The sequence below is a fragment of the Barbus barbus genome (genome assembly GCF_936440315.1).
Source record: "Barbus barbus genome assembly, chromosome: 33".
Classification (NCBI taxonomy): domain Eukaryota; kingdom Metazoa; phylum Chordata; class Actinopteri; order Cypriniformes; family Cyprinidae; genus Barbus; species Barbus barbus.
The window spans coordinates 23,136,145-23,158,993 of NC_136761.1; the positions used below are offsets into that span (position 1 = coordinate 23,136,145).

Consider the following 22,849-nt stretch of genomic DNA (forward strand, 5'->3'; position numbering starts at 1 on the left):
TCAACTGTCCCAATACTTATGCTCACATCAATGAGTGGGATGAACTCTAAAAGTGCTGTTCTTTTTATTTGGTAAAACATGTGTGTGTTGAAACGGCTAATAATAAAATGTGACATTCTGTAGTTTTGTCTCATATTCATCTTTTAATCATATTTGCAAATGTCTTGACTCCACAGCCAACAGAGCAATTTTGTCTTTACTGATCCAGTACTTATATGGAGGGCACTGTATATACATTCATACACATATACATACATAATTATAATTTTTTAAAAACTTTTATTTACTTCACTTTTATACCGTTTTCACAAATGAGGACATCCCCAAAAGAAGGTTTACATTTACATTAACATTTAGCAGACGCTTTTATCCAAAGCGACTTACATTACATTCAAGTTACAGTTTTTTACATTTTATCAGCTCTTGCTTTCCCTGGGAATCGAACCCATGACCTTGGCGTTGCTAGCGCCATGCTCTACTATTTGAGCTACAGGAAAGCCTAAAGTTTAGGGAGATTTCATGTTTAGCTTACATCTGGATGCAAATTTGTCCCCAAAATAAGGTTCAGTTGTACACAAACACATTTAAGAGACAGAAAAAGTCCATTATTAATTACCTTTGAAAGTCTCTTCAAATTGTTGTTTAAGGCCATCCACCTCCTCCATATGGCTGACTTCCAGTTCCTTCTTCAAAGCCTCATGTTTTTCTCGCAACTCTTTTAGCTAGACAAGTACAAATAAAAGTAATTGCGTAAAAGTCTTATCGTTTTGTTTTGTGTATAAATGATTAGGAAATCAGATGTTATGTCCAAACTGAAAGGTCAAGGCTCATATGCCAAGATATAAGAAAAACAAAAGCTATGAAACCACTCTACATAGTTGAGAAAGTGATAATGTTTAATCATTAATATGACAGTTTAAGACATCTGAATTTAAGTATATCCAACAAAAAGTGTCAGGACACTGGAGAACAAAAGAAAAAAGGCCCATTGTCTTCCACACCTGCTGCTCCATCTGAGCTTTACACTTGTCAGCCTCCTCCTGGTAGGTCTGATGGACCTTCTCCCACTCAGTGGAGTAGAAGGTCTTCAGTCTCTCCTCGAGGTCAGCGAGGTCTGAGTGGTGCTGCTCCTGGACCTTCTGTAGAACTCCATCAAAAGCTACACGCAGATCCTCCTTCTCCTGCTCCAGACGCTCACAGGAGTGAGCTGAGCTCACTGAGGAAAAGATCCGATCGAAGAAGTTAGAAGATCGATTAAGTGATTAATTCAGTTAAAAAACATCAAGCCTGTAAACATTACTGCCTTTTTTCTGGCATGATGACAGCAACACTCCAACTTCAAAAACAGAAAGAAATCTGATATCTAATGCACCGGTTTGTGATATGAAAATACAGATATGCTATATGTAGACAGCAGTGGGATAACCAGAGCAAATGTTGAAAGGCCAACACGTCCATTTGCTGCTTTGACATCAGGCCCTGCCAACACTCGATGCTATGATTCATTACTCAAGTATTCTGCATTGAGTCCCAGTTGTCTCTACAGTTATGGTATCTCCAGCAGTTCTGTAAATAATGTGTCAACTGTTACAAGGAACACGTCAAATTACAACTAAGGGAAGGTTCAGCAAAAGGAATACTAATCCACAGAGCCATAATGAACAGGGCCCGTATTCTTAAAGATTCTAAGAATCCTTTTAGAGAGCTCCTAATTTAGCTTAATTTCTAACTAGGAGTCTTAGCTTAAAAGTGATTCAGGACCAATCTGAGAGCAACTCTGAGCGAGGAAAAGGCAAAAACTTTTATCTTAGCTAGCAACGGGGTCAGCCCCGCCTCGTCACTATGACACATTCTTTTGAAGACTGTGATTGGTTGGTTGTCCATGAAGGAAATAAGAGCGCTTTTAAGAGTAGGGTTTATTTTAAGCATTCACTTTGAAATTACAGGCGTCATTTTTCCTGTTTTCCCATACACCCTCTCTCTCTCTCACAGACACACACATATTATATGTACAGTATATATATTCTTTATTTTTTATTTACCATGCTGTCATACTTAACGTATTTTATAGGAAATGAACACGACGCAATAAGGTTCTGAAATTGCTGTCAGGTTCAGACCCAAATCATCACATAGTTGGATAGTTGCATTTTTCCAGTTACTAAATATGTTAATGTAGTTAATGTAGTGATTACGTCCATTTCTGGCGCTATGGCATTTCTGCGCAGTGTCTGAGTTGTTAGCGTGTCTTTAATAAGATCGGTCACAAACATGATCCCTGCACGATCTAATTTGTAGCGTCTTAACTCACTGTCGTGCATTTTGTGCAACACATTTCTTCTCCCTCTTCATGTTTTGTCCATTTTCTCCACTGCTAAAGAAACTCTTAAGCCCCTTAAAAGTCCTCGTCCTTTTCTTTAATTTTAAGAGGAAACACCCACATTTCTAAGAATTTTCTTAGAATTTTGTTACTAGGTGCAACTCTTAGCACTAAGATTTTTTATGAATACGGGCCCAGGAGTTTCGTAACCAGTCACTCACTCAATCAGAACTGTCACAGATACTGTCCCTGTGAGCATTAGCCATCTTTGCTCTTATAGAAAGAAACAGATGACACTTCACTGCACAGAACTGCTGTGGTTTTCACACAAAGTAGCAATCGGAATCCTGCAGCTGCCCCCGTCTTTGTAGTGTACAAGTGTGCTACATGAAGTAACAGGCTATCCTGGTTGGACCACTTGAGTTTGAGATTTCTGGCTGGATAGATGGCCTACGTTTCCAATAATTAAGGTTAAGGTTTAAAAGGACCCATATAGGCAAGCAAATAACATGACTAATTTTTTTGTCTGAATTTATTTATTTTCATACGTGTTTATTCATTAATTCTTTCAAATTTATCCATCCATCCATCCATCCATCAAAATAAATACATGTATTTATTTAAATATATTTATATATCTGCATTGATGTTTAAAATCTGTATTAATTAATTAAAATAAATAGTAATATTTATTATTTTTATTTATTTGTTTAATGCATGTATGCATTTATTTAAATATCTGTATTAAATGTATTTTTTTTTAAATGAATTGCATGCAAAGAAAACTCATACGTACAGTGAGGCACTGTATGTATGACTGTACTGTGATGTTTTAGGGAGGCATGAAATCAGAAATGTCAGGGTGATACAACAGTCCTTCACAAAGAAGAAGAAAAAAAATAAATAAATATTGGAATGAAAATATTTTTTTTTGCCAAACTACTTTAGGTTTTATTATTGAATAAAAACTTAAGATGCTTCAGTGTTTATTGATATTTGAAGGAAAAAAAAAAAAAAAATTAAAAAAAAAAAAAACTTATCTGCCAAATCCAAGAGATGAGGCACAACCAACAAAAAGTCATGTGATGCAATGAGCATGCAAAGGCCAGTAAGTCTCTTTATAAGACTTTTTTGTCCCTGGCCCAGGCCACTATTGAAATAACATCAGAAATCCAAGCAGCTGTTTCAAACAGAGCTTACCAGTCCACTCACTTAATGAGGCTAATGTGATGCTCATATTTGTGTGAAAACACTCAGTATACTGGGAACAAACTTAGTCTAACTTCTGTAGGACAACAGCTTAATTACACCAGATTGTTTGGCTCATCTTATCTGTTTACTAGCACATCACGTGAGTAAGTCGTGGCCTAATGGTTAGAGAGTCGGACTCGTAATCCAAAGGTTGCGGGTTCGAGTCTCAGATCCAGCAGGGATTGTAGGTGGGGGGAGTGAATGTCCAGCGCTCTCTCCACCCTCAATACCACGACTGAGGTGCCCTTGAGCAAGGCACGTTGGATGGGTTAAATGCAGAGCACGAATTACGAGTATGGGTCACCATGATTGGCAGTGTCACTTCACATCAGTAGGCGTTTCCGAACCTCATCTATTATCAAAGATCAAAAGCATGTCAGCAAAATGAATTACTTGAATGAGTCACAACACAAGAACGGCTGTTGTTCTCTAGGGGGAAACTTGGGTCATATCCCTTACTGGCACTGCAATCTAATCATCTGTATTCTGAGATGAAAACCACAGATTTTCCCCCTTTAAGAGAGTCTTAAAAGGGGTTACAACCAGAATCATAAAGTTGTTGTTAAGGGTTAAATGAGAACAGTATCTATTGACCCTGCTGTACAAGAGACAGTTAACAGAGCTAAACCTTGACCAGATCCACTCAGAGAAGAGGAGCCAGACCCAGAGCTAGCTAATGGCTTGATGCATTTAATGAATCTGCAGCGTAATTCTATTATAGGTTGTATTTATGATACAGAGCACAGCTGAAGGACTATAAATAATCCAAATAATGCAAACGAGAGGAAAAACAGACAGTTAGGAAGGAGGAGGAGGATCCCTTTTCTTTTCCACAGAAGAAAAAGCGAAAGGGGACAAACAGGTCATGACTCGACAGTCAGCAAAAATGACTGTGCACATGCATCCAAACAGTATATTTAGGTTATTATAGAAAGCTCTTGGCAGCAGAAAGCTTGACAAATGTGCAGTTTATGTACATGCACACGTTTGTATCCAATTTCTTGTATCCAAAATGGAAAATGAACTGTACATGTAACAGGCCGGTTTGAATGTGCCTCAAAGAAATCACGTGACATCGTCTACACATGTTTATTCTGAAAACAGATGTTTTTACATTAAAATTGTTCACAAAATGACACCAAAGGCAAATGAAGTTAACATTCTGCACAGAGAAGTTAATAAGTCACATGCCAAATAGCAAGCTAAATTAATTGGACACAGTTCTAGCAGGTTTTTTGTGAAGACAGCACTCGCTTCATTGGAAGAGAGCAGTTGTCCTGTGTTAAAAGACACTTTTGTTTTATAAGGGAATTCTGGGTGCGTGCCAAAAAACATGGCACGCTGCAGTATTCACACTGACATCACTCGCTTTATGCTTGGGTGAAAGCTGAAATTAAAGCTATCTGTGGGTAAACGGTGAAATATTGCTGACATTCCTGCAGCTATATTGTGACTTCAAGAGGTGGTCTGAAGAATTCTTATAGGGGTCAGGACCCCTGGAATGTGCTAATACGCTTAAGCAGTGGTTATAATCGTAAAGAGTGATCATGTGCCAGACCTGTACATTTGCAAAGTGAAAGAATTTTTTTTTTTATTCATTAAGCAAAAAATACCCTGCTCAGATTATATTGTATATCAGTCAAGAAAGAACATAAATCCTCATATCTCTCCCTTATATATGCTCAGTTTTCAGGTGGAAATATGAGCAGTGAAATCAATACATCAAACATCTCATGAGAAACACTGGCTGGTACTAAATACATTTCTCCATGTTACTTTGCCCATTAGACTGTGAGGGACATCAGACTTCTCTGACGTTGTCAACAGACATGAGCATGACCTTCACATTCCAGGACGGCTCACCCTTTCTGCTTGGAGTATGTGCTTTCTGGAGGTGTGTCTCCTAAATTAGCCCTATGGGAGGGGAAAGCTCTTCTAACAGGCCCAATAAAACAAATCCTCTTTATCTACTACCACATCGTAATTCATGCACTAGTAGGCACGCTCAATTGTAGGTAGAAAACACACTACCAGTGTACATTGGACACATTACATTCCTTCTGTTCTAAGTGGGCAAGCTTAAATGCATTTAAAAAAAGAAAAAGATGTGCCTATGCATTTCTTAACATAACTAAATGGGTAAATGGGACAGAATACTGAACTTAACAAGTACCTAGTATACATGTTTAAAAGTTTGGGGTTGATCTTTTTTTTTTTTTTTTTTTTTTTTTAAATCTTCAAACAATCTTATCTAATGCTCACCATGGCTATATTTATTTGATGTAAAATAAATACATTAAAAGCAGCAATACTGTGAAATATTAATACCTTTTAAAAAACTAATTTATTCCTGTGATGGCAAAGCTGAATTTTCAGCATCATTACTTCAGTCTTCAGTGTCATATGATACTTCAGAAATTGATATTTATATATACTTTATAAGATACTTCATTCTAATATGCTTATTTGCTGCTCATGAAATAACCAAATCAATTATAAATCAATGCTAAAACCAGTTGTGCTGCTGAATATGTTTTGTGGAAGTCATGATACAATTTTGTTCAGGATTATTTGAACAGAAAGTTCAAAAGAACAGCATTTATTTGAAACAAATCTTCTGTAACATTATACATGTATTTACTAAAACTTTGATAAATTTATAGCATACTTTGAGTGAATTTAATAATAAAAAAAACAAAAACACTGACCCCAAACTTTTGAATGGTAGTGCCCATAGGAACTCTTATAAGATCTAAAAAAGCATCTCAAACAGCACTATATGAATTTGGACAAGAAGCTCAGATTGTGCAGTGCTAAAATAACACATTTACCCATATTTGTGTTTTCTAAAGTTTATTACCACTACTTTATTGCTACTTTTATTACAAAATGCAGAGAGAAGTGCAGAAAAGGTAGAAGTCCAAACTTTTGACAGATTCAGGTTATCACACGGTAGTGTGAGAGGTCATGGTAGTCTGCGTGTTACGGCAAGAAACGGCACACCTATTGTTCATCCCAATGATTACCTTGTGACCAGTTATTACAAACCAAATATTACATTTATTACAAACGGCTTCATTTTGGCAGCTCTTTCCATTCTTTCCACAGACAGTGAAAGCCAAGCACTCTACAGTGACTCACACACACTTACCCAGGTCCTCACGCAAGGTGACCAGCTCCTGAGACAGCTCCCTGCGCTGCTTCATCATCTCCTCATGCTGCAGGAAAACAGAAGAAAAATCAGTTCATTTCTCAATGCAACACATGCTTCATATTACTCAATACGCCAAAAAATGTTGCCATAGAGCAGGGCAGTGCCAAGTGAAATCTAATGTCATGATGAACAATTCCGAAATTCCTCTGGCAGACATGAATTATGCATTAGGTTTTCCCTTCGAAGGGTGTCTGTCAATCACAGGACAGGACGGGCCGGAGTTTTAGTTCAGTTTTAAACGTGCTTGATTGTCATGACAAATAACTGCATTAGCAAAGCAGCCCAGAAGTGTTCAAAGAAAACAGGCTTTCCAGTAAAAATACCAATTGTTGTGCAACAGACGTGACATCTGCACAGCCATGCAAGCACCCCATAGCCCAGCTTTGTGGTTTACGCACCACTATGACAGCTAAGGGTTTAATTAAAAAACAAGCATATGAATGACATCAACAACTGAATGTAGAGCAATGAAATCAGCAGTGTCTCCCTCTCCTCACCACTGTCTCTTTTTTTAAAGTGGAGGACAGCCAGCGGCACAGCTGCAGTGCTGTCAGTCTCCCCAACCAACACAAAGACGCTTCAAAAACCGCGTGCTGCCGTCCTGACCTGTCCCTTCCCCCGAGATCAATGCAAACACTTGCAGAGCGACATTTACACTGCATTTATGAACTCATAGCATATTCATTAGAATAAATCAAAAAGTGAAACAAATCAGATTTAAGAATACCACAAACTAATCCTACACCACTGACATGCTTTGTATATGCATCCACAGCTATCCCATTTCAAATACCAATCTATCCTGCCCTGCACCCTGCGGAGAGGATAATGTCTTTACCCTGTGTCCAGCGCAGGGAGCATTAAGGCACACTTTGCTGCCTGAGCAGCCCATGATCCCTCTCTGTGACTTCAGTCCAGAATGCAGGACGCCAGCAGCCCAGATGCATGAACCTCTGCCACCTCTACCTCCTCTCTGCCGTCTTGCTCTACATCGGAGAGACTAGTGGAAAAAGCTCATTGGCTCTCACCTCCTCCAACCGCTTGCCTTCTCAGTGGTGAAAGGATACCGTAATGCATCTAAGAGAAGGGCAATGGAGGGAGGCGGCTATATTGTGCCTGGTAGGCTGCTACATAAATGCTGCACTTTAGGACAACCACAGTAAGAAGAGCAAAGAGAGTAGAAAAAAATGCAATGTCTGACACTTGGATGATAGAGTGGCACTTTATGAAATGGTGCGTGTTACAGAAGTGTGCAGTGACCTTCCCACAGGACATGAGAGGACAGAGGAGGACTGCGGTCTTTCTTGCTTTCCTTTCAGCACCTCGTCAGAATTGTCTAACTGAAAGCAGTGCAGGATACAATTTAACATTCATATTTAAAAGTTAACAACTGGACAACACACAAAACTACAGGGATGTCACTTTTAATTAGCCTCTAATTAATGAAGGCTGTCAGATTGAAATTTGGAGGTCCATATGTTTGTAGTTACTGTACACCAAATAAATGCTGCAGAAAACTACAATAATAATAATAATATTATTAAAATACTATTTTTTCTATATGCAGTAGAAAATAATGGATTGTTATAACAAAAGTTACTATTAGAGGTATTAGGTCAGAGACTTCATCATTGCATCACTACCAGACACACTGGATCCACTACAGTTTGCATACAGGCATAACCGCTCCACGGAGGATGCCATCTCACACCTCCTCCACACCACAACAAGTCACCTGGACTGCAGAAAAGAATTATGTAAAAATGTTGTTTGTGGACTACAGTTCAGCGTTTAACACCATAATTCCCTCCACACTCACCTCCAAGTTGGAGGTCCTTGGTCTCAGCACATACTTGTGCCAATGGATCTCCAGCTTCCTGAAGGACAGACAGCAAACCGTACGGATGGGTAAACACACCTCATCCGCCATCACCCCAAGTACTGGAGCCCCTCAAGGTTGTGTTCTGAGCCCCCTGCTGTACTCACTGTACACTTATGACTGTGTGGCCACTTCCAACTCCACCACCATCATCAAGTTTGCTGATGATACTGTTGTGTTGGGCCTGATCTCAGACAACGATGAGACGGCCTACATACAGGAGATTAAGAACCTGGAGAGTTGGTGCCAGGTGAATAGTCTACACCTGAACATCAGCAAAACTAAGGAGCTGATAGTGGACTTCAGTACGAAGCAGGAGCGGTCATACCAGCCGATCACGATCAGCGGGACTTCAGTGGAGAGAGTGGACAGCTTCAGATACCTGGGTGTTCACATCACGCAGGACTTGACTTGGTCCTGTCATACCAGCACCCTGGTGAAGAAGGCCAGGCAGCGTCTGTATCATCTGAGACGCTTAAGGGACTTTAGACTTCCCTCTCGGGTGCTTAAGACTTTTTACACCTGCACCATCGAGAGCGTCCTGACGGGCAGCATCACTTCCTGGTTCGGGAACTGCACTATGCAGGACAGACGAGCCCTCCAGAGGGTGGTGCGTTCAGCGGAACGTACCATCCACACCGAGCTCCCTGACCTGCAGGAGATCTACAGCAAGCGGTGCCTGACCAGGGCCAGGAAGATAGTGAAGGACCTCAGCCATCCCAACAATGGACTCTTTTCTCTGCTGCGTTCAGGGAGACGCTTCCGCTTCATGAAGGCGAACACAGAGAGAATGAGGAGGAGCTTCTTCCCGCAGGCCATTCGGAGTCTTAACCTCTCTCCACTCTAAGCACATCACCCCACACTTCCACTTTGCACATTTTCAAATACAATCTGCACTAATTTGTAGAAGGTTACGTAAGGAAAATGAGTGGGACTTACATACCATTTGTCTTTTGTCTTTAGTATTCCTTTTACTCACTTATACACTTTACTGCACTGCACAGCACACGGACACTTTATCACTGACATACACTTTACTTTTTATAGAATCTATTTAGAATCATTCTATTTTTAATTCTTCATATCTATTTTTATTCTCATATCTATTTTTTATTTTATTTTTATTGCTAGTTTATTTCTGTATATGTGTTTACTGTACTTTTTCTATTTGTATTTTTGTAAACTTGAGGTTTTTCTTAATTTTGTTGGACAATTTGTTGGACAGTCGTACAATACATTTCACTACATGTCGTACTATGTATGTATATGTATGTGACAAATAAAATTTGAATATTATTCATGTCATAATCCATTATTTTCTACTGCATACAGAAACTTGTTGTACAAACCCGATTCCAAAAAAGTTGGGACACTGTACAAATTACGAATAAAAAATAGGAATGCAATAATTTACAAATCTCATAAACTTATATTTTATTCACAATAGAATATAGATAACATATCAAATGTTGAAAGGGAGACATTTTGAAGTGTCATGTCAAATATTGGCTCATTTTGGATTTCATGAGAGCTACACATTCCAAAAAAAGTTGGGACAGGTAGCAATAAGAGGCCGGAAAAGTTAAATGTACATATAAGGAACAGCTGGAGGACCAATTTGCAACTCATTAGGTCAATTGGCAACATGATTGGGTATAAAAAGAGCCTCTCAGAGTGGCAGTGTCTCTCAGAAGTCAAGATGGCAAGAGGATCACCAATTCCCCCAATGCTGCGGCAAAAAATAGTGGAGCAATATCAGAAAGGAGTTTCTCAGAGAAAAATTGCAAAGAGTTTGAAGTTATCAGCATCTACAGTGCATAATATCATCCAAAGATTCAGAGAATCTGGAACAATCTCTGTGCGTAAGGGTCATGGCCGGAAAACCATACTGGATGCCCGTGATCTTCGGGCCCTTAGACGGCACTGCATCACATACAGGAATGCTACTATAATGGAAATCACAACATGGGCTCAGGAATACTTCCAGAAAACATTGTCGTAAACACAATCCACCGTGCCATTCGCCGTTGCCGGCTAAAACACTATAGGTCAAAAAAGAAACCATATCTAAACATGATCCAGAAGCGCAGGCGTTTTCTCTGGGCCAAGGCTTATTTAAAATGGACTGTGGCAAAGTGGAAAACTGTTCTGTGGTCAGACAAATCAAAATTTGAAGTTCTTTTTGGAAAATTGGGACGCCATGTCATCCGGACTAAAGAGGACAAGGACAACCCAAGTTATCAGCGCTCAGTTCAGAAGCCTGCATCTCTGATGGTATGGGGTTGCATGAGTGCGTGTGGCATGGGCAGCTTACACATCTGGAAAGGCACCATCAATGCTGAAAGGTATATCCAAGTTCTAGAACAACATATGCTCCCATCCAGACGTTGTCTCTTTCAGGGAAGACCTTGCATTTTCCAACATGACAATGCCAGACAACATACTGCATCAATTACAACATCATGGCTGCGTAGGAGGAGGATCCGGGTACTGAAATGGCCAGCCTGCAGTCCAGATCTTTCACCCATAGAAAACATTTGGCGCATCATAAAGAGGAAGATGCGACAAAGAAGACCTAAGACAATTGAGCAACTAGAAGCCTGTATTAGAAAAGAATGGGACAACATTCCTATTCCTAAACTTGAGCAACTTGTCTCCTCAGTCCCCAGACGTTTGCAGACTGTTATAAAAAGAAGAGGGGATGCCACACAGTGGTAAACATGGCCTTGTCCCAACTTTTTTTGAGATGTGTTGATGCCATGAAATTTAAAATAAACTTATTTTTCCCTTAAAATGATAAATTTTCTCAGTTTAAACATTTGATATGTCATCTATGTTGTATTCTGAATAAAATATTGAAATTTGAAACTTCCACATCATTGCATTCTGTTTTTATTCACAATTTGTACAGTGTCCCAACTTTTTTGGAATCGGGTTTGTATTTTTAATCATAAATAACAATAAAATAGTTACTATATTTATCATTAGTATTATTAATCATCAAAAATACTATTTTGTCTGTATGCAGTAGAAAACAATAGATTATTATAACATTCATAATAATAGTAACTATTTAAATTGTTATAAAATAGTATTATTTTTGTATTAAATAGAAAATAATTGATATTATTAAGACCTATTTTATCATTATTTCTATTACCATTGTTATTTATTTATGATGACTATTATTGTTGTAAAAAACGAATACTATTTTCTACTGCATGAAGAAATGGTAACCTTTTTATTATCCGTTTTCTATATACAATAGAAAATAAATATTTAATATAAACATTTTTATAATAATAATAATAATAATAATAACTTTCTATATGCAGTAGACAACAACAGATTATGTTTGCATTATAAATCAAACAAAAACAAATGTAAAAAAATATTCAGTTATAACATGAATATGTTGGACAGTTTGGTGAGGCAAATCAACACCAAATACAATCTTAACTAATGCTGTATCATGCTGTGTCAAATATATAAAAAAAAAAAGCTTAATATTTAGAATGATGTGGTCACACAAAGAACAGGAAAGTATTGAAAACACATTCATTTATCATTATAAACTATGGTAATTAATGTTACTGCTTCAGGGAAAGCATGTGTGGCCTCTTGTAGTAAAATTATGGCAATGTACACAGTGTGCTGACAGCTCATTGCAAACAAAGGATATGAAGCAGCCCCCAGCAGCTCACTAGGCGTCTCAGTGTGCTTAGTTCTGACCATATGAAGGCAGCAGCTGGTACATTCTCACACAGACATGCTGAAGCCCAACCTCCTAATGAATGCTTAACAGATTCCCATACGGGACATTGCTAAAACACTACACTCGCTTTCATACACTATATCTGATTTTTGTCATTGAAATGTTGTAGCACCCAATTTTCAGAAATGTATCTGTTGACAATCAATATAGAACATTACATTTTCAAAAGCAGCACAAGCTGAAATTGTGCCTCATTTAAAATATGCACTGAATAAGAACCACCTAGAGGAAGAGCTAATATTGTACTCTCCTTTTATAAATTATTCTGTGGTGGTCTGTATGTCAGTGACCCCTCAAAGAAAAAATGTGAACCTAGGAACATAAAAGTATAATTTAATACAATGTCTAGTACAAATGGAAACTTTAGATTTTTATTGTTTTCAAAAAACCACTTTCTTATGGACTGATTCTTCAAGTGCCACAGCTCAATTACAGTAGTGCCTTTTAGTAATTAGTCTTGGTCCAGATTCTGTAGGAGCAGCCAACATGCACTCCAGACTATAACCTGTCAGCTTCAGCTCAAACAACAAACTTACAAACTCTGGCGGTTATCCTCGTCTCACCATTAACTTTAAACATGTACAGCCACCCGGCCTTCATATTGCCATTTTAACAAGGACAATTCTAAAATTAGCAAGCTGTAATCGGTCCAGAGTCAGGAATAGCTGGAGAGATTACATGTAACCTGAGTTTTAATAGCTACATCTAGGGTGGAAAGTAAATTACAAAAGAAAAATATATTTTATAAAACATTATAATGTGAAACAATTGAAAATAATGTTTTTGGTGCCTTTATTTTTATTATTTATTTGGTATACATTTATATATTGAGGGAGAACCAGTTATTAATAATTAAAATTACTATTAATATTTTTTATAAAAATGTGATATAACAAGTAATTGCATAGACAGGCAACGCTTTGGAGGGTTACTTAAAAGACTTAAGACACATGGAATGAATTTGAGAAAAGTTGCACAAGCCAGTTCATTGGGAAGGTTGTGTTAAAGTAAAGTGTTAAAGAACATTACTAGAACAGAGAGCAGAAGAGAGTGGCACGACATTACCTGACTGCAAACACACCCAACAAGACTACAAAACAATATCATCAGTGCCAGGTTGATATCTAGATATCTATCCCTAACCAAAGAAATCTAATCCTAACTTGACAACTGATCAAAGACACCATCTTCATGTATTATTCACGTCTGTTGCATAGCAGAATGATTCATCATGAATTTAAGCAATGTAATCTCATAATACTCACCCCAGCACATAGATGCTTTATGACCACAGCAACTGCCTCGAACCTACGGTTGTTGGATCGGAGTGTGTTCTCCAGCTGTTGAATGGTCTGGTTCTTCTTCTCACACAGAGCCTTGTGGTACTCCACATTTCTGGACTTGCTCTCTGGCGGTACCAGATCCGGTTGCCCATTTGTCGGGGCCTGCTGGTTTCGGGAACTCGTCCTTGACTTGTTCTTGTCAACTGTAAGAGAACACGCATTCAGTGCTGTGACAACATTCAGCATTATTTTTCTTCACAGTGCTCCTCCAGTTCATAGACCTTAGACCCAACTAAGTAAGAGATGTTCATTAAAATCCCAGAGATGATCCAAAAACAGATTCAACCCTCCACCAAACAACCCTGAATGAGATAACAGCTCACCCATCACTAAATAATATCTTCTCCTCTGTAGATCCGGCCATCAGAGACCTCTTATTTTAGCAGGGCTGCGTCACAGTGGTTTTCATTTACATCATCTCATAAATATAACACCAGGACATAATCAGGGCACAAATCCATCTAACAAAGCTGCCTCACTACTAGAAGAAGGGTACCTGAATTAAGCCACCAACGTTTAAATGGCACTATACAAAGCCGCAAAACTCCTGTGAGGTATATACAGCTTTTATAGAAATGGTTTTCTGATGCCAACACCTAAAGTCTTTATGTTGTTAATCCATAGTTATTACATAACAGCTCGGTGTGAGCAGCCTTGGACATTTCTGAAATACCAACTTTAATAAGGCAGGGGTGGGACAACAAACCACATGAAGCATTTCTCCTCTGAGGTCAATCAAATAGCAACTGATTTACAGCACCAAATTTACATCTGCAAAGGCTTTAAGGTGCCAAAGAAATAATATATAAATATATATATAATATCAATATAGAATATAAGAATGTGTGTGTGTGTGTGTGTGGGGGGGGGGGGGGGGGGTACTTGAGGGTTAAATACCATTTATGCACACCGTTTCAGCAGAGCAAGTTTGTCCACACTGTATTAAAACATTTTGCACAAATTTACAAAAATGTATTATTATTGTTATAATAAATAAATACACACAATATTGTGTATATTATATTTATATATCATTATATTTATATATTAGTCCTTTTAGAGACAGCTTTCTAAGTGTGTGCATTGTTTAAAACTATTAGGAAACAGACCATATGGGACTTTTGAGAAACGACTAAGCAATAAGAGTGGAAACATTGACCATTTTTGAAATTGATCCAAATGTCAATAAAAGATTTCCAACAGACATCGTCTAGAACGCTGAAAATTCCTGCTGAAAAACTCTGACAATATATTCAGAATGCATAAAGTATATATGAATGTTCTTCCTTTCCAGCATCCTGTTACGCCTTCAAGACAAAGTTGCAAACTGCTCCAAGTCTGTTAGTTCACTTTACCCACCCATAAAATAAACAAAGCCGTTAGCTTATCACATGGATTGAAGGAACTGGAAATATTAGTCCTTTTTAAAAACTTGCCTATACTAACTAATGAAAGAGGTAATATTATGAACACTTTACTGTCCTTGACCTCTGTTTGTGCAGACCAGTCTCTCCTGCCATGATATTTAATAAGCTAATGAAATGTAATCCAGACTGGTTTTTTAGAAAATTTTATGGGGCAGACATTAAACAAAAATCCAATTAAAAAAAAACAATTCATACGACATGAATCAGGAACTCGGAATAAAGATATGCTTTGGCCTTGCTAACATGAATCCAGAGGTACTGAATTTTTTTTTTTTTTAAATATGCCTTATTTTTTATCTTAAAAACTAGCAGTGCATTTTTAAAAGGCAAAAATTTAGGTCGACGTCTTGGTGTGGCACATTAGAAATCATGTTAGCCAACACATTAAAAATGCAGTTTAATTCAAACCATAAGGTGTCCCTGCTAGGTAAACATCTGTGTGGCTCCCTCTGCTGGAAAACTCACTTAAGGGCAGAGAGAAGGTACATGAAAGTGCAAACACTGATTAGTAACTAAATAATACCAGTTATGCAGATAAAAAAAGGATAGGAAAATCAGACAAACAAACAAAAAAATCAATCAATCATGTAAATAAATTCAACCAATCCATCCTGCAACACCCAACTAGTGCCTTAACAGTTACACCAATTCCAGGCTAGCCGATGCACACTGACAGAGAATGTAACTATAGAAAAAAAGATTCCAAATCATCATAAAGTTCAGAGGTACTGAGAACTGACAGCTCTCAATTTAGCAATAGACTTAGTTGTAATACCATCAGTGGTCGCCAGAGGCCTCTGTTTGACACATTAACAGACATCTTTAAATAGAAGTGCAATTCTTTTATTTTTTTGTGTTCAAATAATTTGCAGCTAAATATATAGTCAACTATAATTAAGTAAGGTTGTAGTTTCCCTTGAAAAGTCTCAACTCTGTGGCGTTATCAAAATGATAGCTTTGCTTACTGAGGATCAAGAGCAAACGGACACAACAACATGGGCTCAAATAATAGCTTAAAAGCTGCGTTATCTTTTTTGAAGCTAGTTGCACAGAAATGCACATTTAAGCTTGAATGCTGACTTGGGAAGATCTCTGCTACTTTACTCATTTCCCAACAAAACAGGTATTAGATTCTTGGATACAAATCCCATATGAGATTAAGCGATCAAGACTACAAGAGCAATATAGTTACCCAAACTTAATTATCCAAATTGTAATTACAGCAGAGTTAATTAGTCTTATCTTAATTATTAGGGTGCTTTGGGTTATCCAGGGAGCACACTTGAATCTCACATGCATAGATGATACAGGTCAAGGTTTTATACCAAAAATTTAATGCATTTGGCAAACAAACACCAATTTGTGAATAAGTGATTTACTGTTGCCAGATCTTCATAGCACACATCTTGAGCGCTTACTGCTTCTACATGCCTCACAAAAACTGTTGCACAACAGAACAGCATATTGAACTGAATAATCTCATCTCACACCTGAATTATTAAATATATATAATATTTTCTCTATAAGCCATCTAAGGTGGACTTCTTTAAAGCCTTGGTAAACAAAGATGCATGGTCTATACATAACTCAAAATCTCAGTTTTTGATGTTAAGTCAGTTTACACAACTATAAAATTTGGGAGAAATCCCTGCCCGTTATTTAAATACCACTGATAATAATATTTGCTACAACAGGGGTTTCAGAGTTGTAATTGATTTACTGCTCCCCTTTAGTGCTCAGCAAACAAATGGTGTTATATGGACACTAAATTCAGCCTTATAAATAAAAGATTTATGCAAAACAATACCTAAACATATGCCTAACTATAGCCTTACACATAACCAACATGATTATGAGTTAAAATGTTTTTTAAGTTTAATAACAAATCAAGTGTGTTGTGTGGAAAATTCAGTAGTCTAGAATATGAAACCACTGGTGTCCTATTGAAGGTAATGGATACAGAAACAGATAACCATCAATCAAGTTATCATTAATGCTATAATTGGAGCTTATATGCATTTATTTATAGAGGGATATTTTAACAGGTGAAACCTTACCCAAATACTTATTGAGATCAAATATAGTCCTCGGTTACGACCATGGAATAAATAGTCGTTTCCTTATTTATTAGAGTCCTTATTTGGCCAGTCACTATGAAAAGAAGAGTTACTGCCACAAATGGGAATTTACCTTGTCAAAATATTTACAAGACATTACATTCAACCTAGTCTGCAGGCCAAAATAACCTCTGAGCATCTGAAAACAGGAAAATTAGGTTTTTAGACCTGTGAACCAACTCGCTTGAAAAGAGGAATAAGGTAAAAATATGAACTTACTGTATCTACTGACTTGGTAGGCGATTACCATAACCCAAATTGTGGCACAAATATACATGTTGTTTGCAAAAAGATCCCAGGCTCTATTTGCGGCTAGCAAGAAGATGCCTACTGGCCATGTACAAATATCAAATACTCTTTGGCAGAGAGAGAAAGACAGTCTAAAGATAGAATCAACACCATATGAGCAAAGACAGCACCTTGAGAGCTGTACAGAAATACTCTGAAACGTCTGTGCAGAATGAAGGAAAAGCCACAACAACAGCGTTTTCTGAGAAACAGACCTGCCTGAAACACCACAGTGCTCTTGCATCCTGACAGCAGCTGGAGGTTTCTGAGCAATCCCTTCGCTGTCAGCCTCACATGGATGTTGGACAGTGAAAATTTGGGAGAGAAAAACATCTTGCCGAGAAGACACAAAGAGGACAACTCTTCATAAGCCAAACAAAAAGAACAGTCTCAGTGAGCACATGTGAGGCTAAAGCAAAAAAAAAAAAAAAACATCTGCCAAACAAATGGCAAAGATTGTGATGAAGGAAGGAGGGAGAAAACATCCGTGCCTCCCAGTCACACTTTGGCAAAAACAAATGAACTGAAGCAGCCTGGATTAAATAGAGGCAGGAGCCCCAGAGACAAATGAGGAAGAGCAAAAGGCATTCATCCACCGGTTTGAGCTCTCATCCACTGACGCTCAGCATCTCTCGCTCTCCGCTGGGTGTTAAGGAGGTGCAGGATGCTGGGTGAAAAAGCAAGGAAGGAGAGAAGGAAGGGAGGGCACTGGGAGGAGTAAGCAGCAGAGCAGGAGTGGGAGGGTGGGTGGGTTCGCTCTCTCACAGATTTCTCCTTCAGTCACACATCGGGGAGGGTTAAAAATGGCGGGAGAGAAAGTAACAACTTACAGCAAGATATGAACCCTGAGCAGGTCATCAAATCAAGGAAAAAAAATAAATAAATAATAATAATAATAATAATAAAAAAAAAAAAAAAAAAAAAAAACATTTAATTTGTCCTGAGGTGTACACTGCATTTAAACCTCTCAAATAAGACCCATAAGGCCAGGGAACAGATTTCTTTGTGGTCACAAACAGACAACCACAAAAAAATGTCTAACATACGCCTGTGCTGCCAGCAAAAACACAGAAAACAAAGTGTGCAACCCATGGAAGACAATTTATGTTTGAAATGTAATTGTGTTTATGTGGGGTTGCTGACGGCAGCAGATAATGCACGCCTGCACAGTTAAGGGTGCAGTCCTAAAACTAGACTAAAATAAGAAATACATTTTCTAAATTTTCAAAAAATAAAATAAGCTTAAGAAATACAAGGCTTTCACATGAATATGTAATTTCCCAAATGCTAAAAAGAGTGGGGTTTAAAAGACTAGGGCTAAAGGTTGAAGTAAAAATGATTCTACTTTACTATTTTTTTAACGGTTCTATTTATCTTTTTTAATTTAATAAAACATTGATTGTCTTTGATTAAAATACCAAATTAAGTTAATTTCATTAATTTAAAAAAAAAAAAAAAAATAGATTGTCAATGTGGACTCATTATGTACAGTGGCTTATATTACATGGCACAAATCTGAATTTAGCACTTAAGAGTAAAATAAAAAAACCTAACTATTGAATCCATTTACTACATAAAAGCAATTCAAAGTGATTCTGTCCAAAGATGTAGGATAATACCATTATTTATAGTAAGCCTTCTTGGGAACGAAACTCAGAGATAATTGTGATGGTAGAGTGTAGTCTCACTGGCTTGAAGACTTAATCCCTGAAAGGAATGCAATCGCCATTCTTAATTACAGTACTTATGGGTGGTAAGAAAGCACACATTACGTGTGCCAGGCTGAGAGAGGCCGGCTGAGACAAGACAGAGACTGTGTCAGCTGTGTTACGGACTTGGCTGTGATAAAATATCCTGCATTGCTGAGAGGGTTTCACAGAGCTCACACAGTGCAAGCCAACTGCCACCCCGCTCACAGATCACAGACAAGACAGTGTAGCAACAGGATTTATTAGAATTAGAGGGCCTTTCTTTGAAACAAATGCCATATAATGTAAATAAAAAAAAATTAATTAAAACACTCCGTATAGGTATTTTAAATTACAATTTTCTGTGATAACCATGTTTCACTTAAAATTTAATAAACTGGGTCTTACCTGTTGGAGTCGCAGCAGGTCTCATGGGTCGGGCTGTGGTAGGGGTTTTCAGAGGACTGCTTGAAGACTTCGCTGAACCTGATGAAGATGTGTTTTTGCATCCTGCTCCTAAAAGAAAGAAAACAATGGATGAGTAAATCAAATATATGAACAAAGACCAAAAAAAAAAAAAGAATAAGAAAATAAAAGTGAAGTCAAATAATTTCAGCTCAAAATTTGACTTGTTTATATTGAATGAACAGGGTGGGGTGCAATAATGTCACAATGTAAAAAATATGAATGGCACTAAAAAGGCTTTAGTTTCTAAACATTTTCTTTTCTTGCATGATTCTTTCGACTTTGGGGGAATTGACCCAGACTCGTTTAGGAGATTCACTGTTTTAGCCTTCCATATGAGATTCAAAGGTTAATGCTCAAAATGATATTGAAAATATGACTCATCATACCTGATGATACACTCTTGGTAGGTGGATATTGCAGCTTGGTCCTTAACAATGTGGTCCTGTTAGGAGGAGGTTTATTCAAGGTTCCCACAGGGGGCTCAGCAAGATCTGATTTAAAATAAATAAATAAATATACAACCAATATAAATATTCAACAGTTTCTTGGAAAAAAAGCACCACAAAAATAAAGCTGGCTTGATTTGACCACAAACAGCAATATAGCAACACTGCTTCCTGATAAAATATAGGTACCCATGTTATTGCAGTTATCACAAACAAACTCGAAAATTTGAACTCCAGATCTGGGGAGTACCAAAAACAAAAAACAAAAAAAAACCTGTACTTACTTCTCCACAACTGAGTCTTAGGCTTCCCATAAAAGGCAAACAACAAAGGAATGATACAAAAGCGATAGGACCCGATAAGGAGGCATGTCAAAAGAGTCAGATCACACTGAGCACAAGAGCTCGGCTGCTGATTCTGGGTTGAATTAGTAAAAACCTGCTCTGAGATTTCAGTCAAGGTGCCTCTGTATGCAGGCATGACCTTCCACAGCGAGTTAAACATGATGAAGAGAAAATAAGGTCTGCTTGCATTGGTAGATCCTCATTATTTTGATGTGCACTGCTCTCATTCCCCTCCAAGTGAACTGAGGTGGAACAAAACCTGCCCCGCAGACATCTGGGACTGAGTGTCCCGATCCATACAAACAACATGTCCATCAACCAATGAGAGCAGCACAATGTTCAAAAGGTAAAAGAGCATCACTGTCTAGACCAAAAAAAGCAGACTTTATTTTCATGTGCGCTACTCCGGATTAAACTGATTTCGGGTCATTTAATTTACTTGGACTTAAACGGCTTTATATTTAAGCTAAAATCATATTTCAAAGTTGACATGTTTCAAAAATCTAGTTAAAGTAGATTGAATCCTTTAGAAGGGATTTAATCATCAGTCTTTGGATTTAAAGCAACACTGACCTAAGCAGGGAATGTGGGTCAAGCTGGATAAAATGAGGTTGATCTTGTCTAAATCAGTCACATCTATCCATAATCATTTTCACTTTTTAAAATCATTTATAAACAAGTTTTTCTTCCTCCACTGGGATGACAATCTGGGAAGGCTCACCTTGCTTTGGATGTCCATTTGTCTGAGAAGTGCTGGAGCTCTTGGTCTGTAATTTGGATTTCACAGGCAGTTTGGAGGCTGATGTTGGAGCTGCGAACACAGCAGATCTGGACTGGGATCCTGAAACTGCACTTGCACCTTCAGTTAAATGGATTTTAAGCTTAACTGCAGGGAAGTGACAATAAATCCATTGTTTTTCAGATGTCACAAATAAGTGTATAGATACTTGTGCTGTAAATGTTTTCACTGCAAACAGCACCATTTAAAAAAAAAAAGGAAAGTTAATTTAACAAGCCTCCAAAAACACAATGAATGTTTTGTGCAGAGTTCATGGTTACAGGAAGTTGAGTTTTTTTCCCCCACATTGGACACTTAAGATATAATATACAAACATACCAAAAAGCAAAGTGGATTCTTAAAAAGAATGTCTTAATCATTTAAAGCAGGTACATTTATTTTAGACTTCATTTTTTTATCCATCTTGAAGGTGAACAAGAGAACTACATCTGCTTCATATCTGCCAAAAATGATCCAAAACTGGTCTTTAAGATAAACTATTTACCTAGCCCACAGAAAAGAATAACAAAAGAAATGTGATTAAATATACTGCCTAACGCAACCCTGTGACAAAAGAAACTTTATACATAGAATTATTTGTTTAGTATTAAATTATTAAAGACTGGGTGAGGTGAAGATTTCTATTTCTTCTAAACATTCTATTCAAAGGATCCTAAAAAATATAAGGATTCCACAAAAATATTAAGCAACAACTTGTTTTTAACAATTGATAAGAAATGTTTCTTGAGCATCAAGTCAGCATATTAGAATGATTTCTGAAGGATCGTGACACTAAAGCAGAAGTAATGATGCTGAAATTTAAGCTTCACAGAAATAAATTATTTAAAAATATATTAAAACAGAAAACAATTTCTTTTAAAAACTTTTAAATTGTAATAATGTTTCATAAAACTACTGTATTTTTAAACAAATTAATGCAGTCTTGGTGAGCATAAGAGATTTTTATTTTTTTTATATATCTCATGACCCCAAACTTTTGAACAGTAAAGTACAAAATCTACAACTAAATCAAGTCCTCCCTGAAACTATTTGTACTGATGAAGAAACAATGATGGTAGAACCTGCATTTAATTCTATTATAATGTGTCTCTTATAATTTCTTACAATATAGACTGACAGGAAATGCACTACACAGGACAAATAAAAACCATATGAAATCACTTAAAACTTTGACCATTAGACAATACACCAAATAAAAGCAGACCAAACAACAAAGATAGAGCTCTGCAGTGCACAACGCCCTTACCATCAGATGTGTTCAGTTTGCTCCTGGGTGAAGGCATGTCAGAGGTACTACTGCCATCTCTTCCCGCTGTACCAGGTTTGAGCTTAGAGGCTGAAAGCGGTGGTCGTAAGTTTGCAGCTGGAACGTGAGCAGCAGAGGTGCCTCCTGTCCTGGCTGGGGATGGCTGGGAGCCAAGCCTGCTTCTACTCCACTCACATGTTGCTGCTGGCCTGGCAGACACCGCCTGCAAGAGAAGTCCCCTTTC

At 37.6% G+C, this 22,849-nt stretch overlaps 1 protein-coding gene across 2 annotated transcripts in view; it reads right to left on the minus strand.

Annotated features, from left to right (window-relative positions):
• LOC306853605 (uncharacterized protein) overlaps nucleotides 1-22,849 on the minus strand; it is a 34,143-nt gene that overhangs the window by 5,356 nt on the left and 5,938 nt on the right. Inside the window, exons 3-10 of one of the 2 annotated variants that reach the window (XM_079391139.1) lie at nucleotides 22,606-22,828; nucleotides 21,282-21,419; nucleotides 20,157-20,261; nucleotides 19,711-19,818; nucleotides 13,705-13,925; nucleotides 6,723-6,789; nucleotides 1,002-1,216; nucleotides 617-722 (exon numbers count right to left, since the gene is read on the minus strand). In XM_079391139.1, coding sequence (XP_079247265.1) covers nucleotides 617-722; nucleotides 1,002-1,216; nucleotides 6,723-6,789; nucleotides 13,705-13,925; nucleotides 19,711-19,818; nucleotides 20,157-20,261; nucleotides 21,282-21,419; nucleotides 22,606-22,828 — 1,183 coding nt within the window. The remainder of the gene's footprint in view (nucleotides 1-616; nucleotides 723-1,001; nucleotides 1,217-6,722; nucleotides 6,790-13,704; nucleotides 13,926-19,710; nucleotides 19,819-20,156; nucleotides 20,262-21,281; nucleotides 21,420-22,605; nucleotides 22,829-22,849) is intronic. The other variant, XM_079391140.1, reaches the window with a different exon arrangement.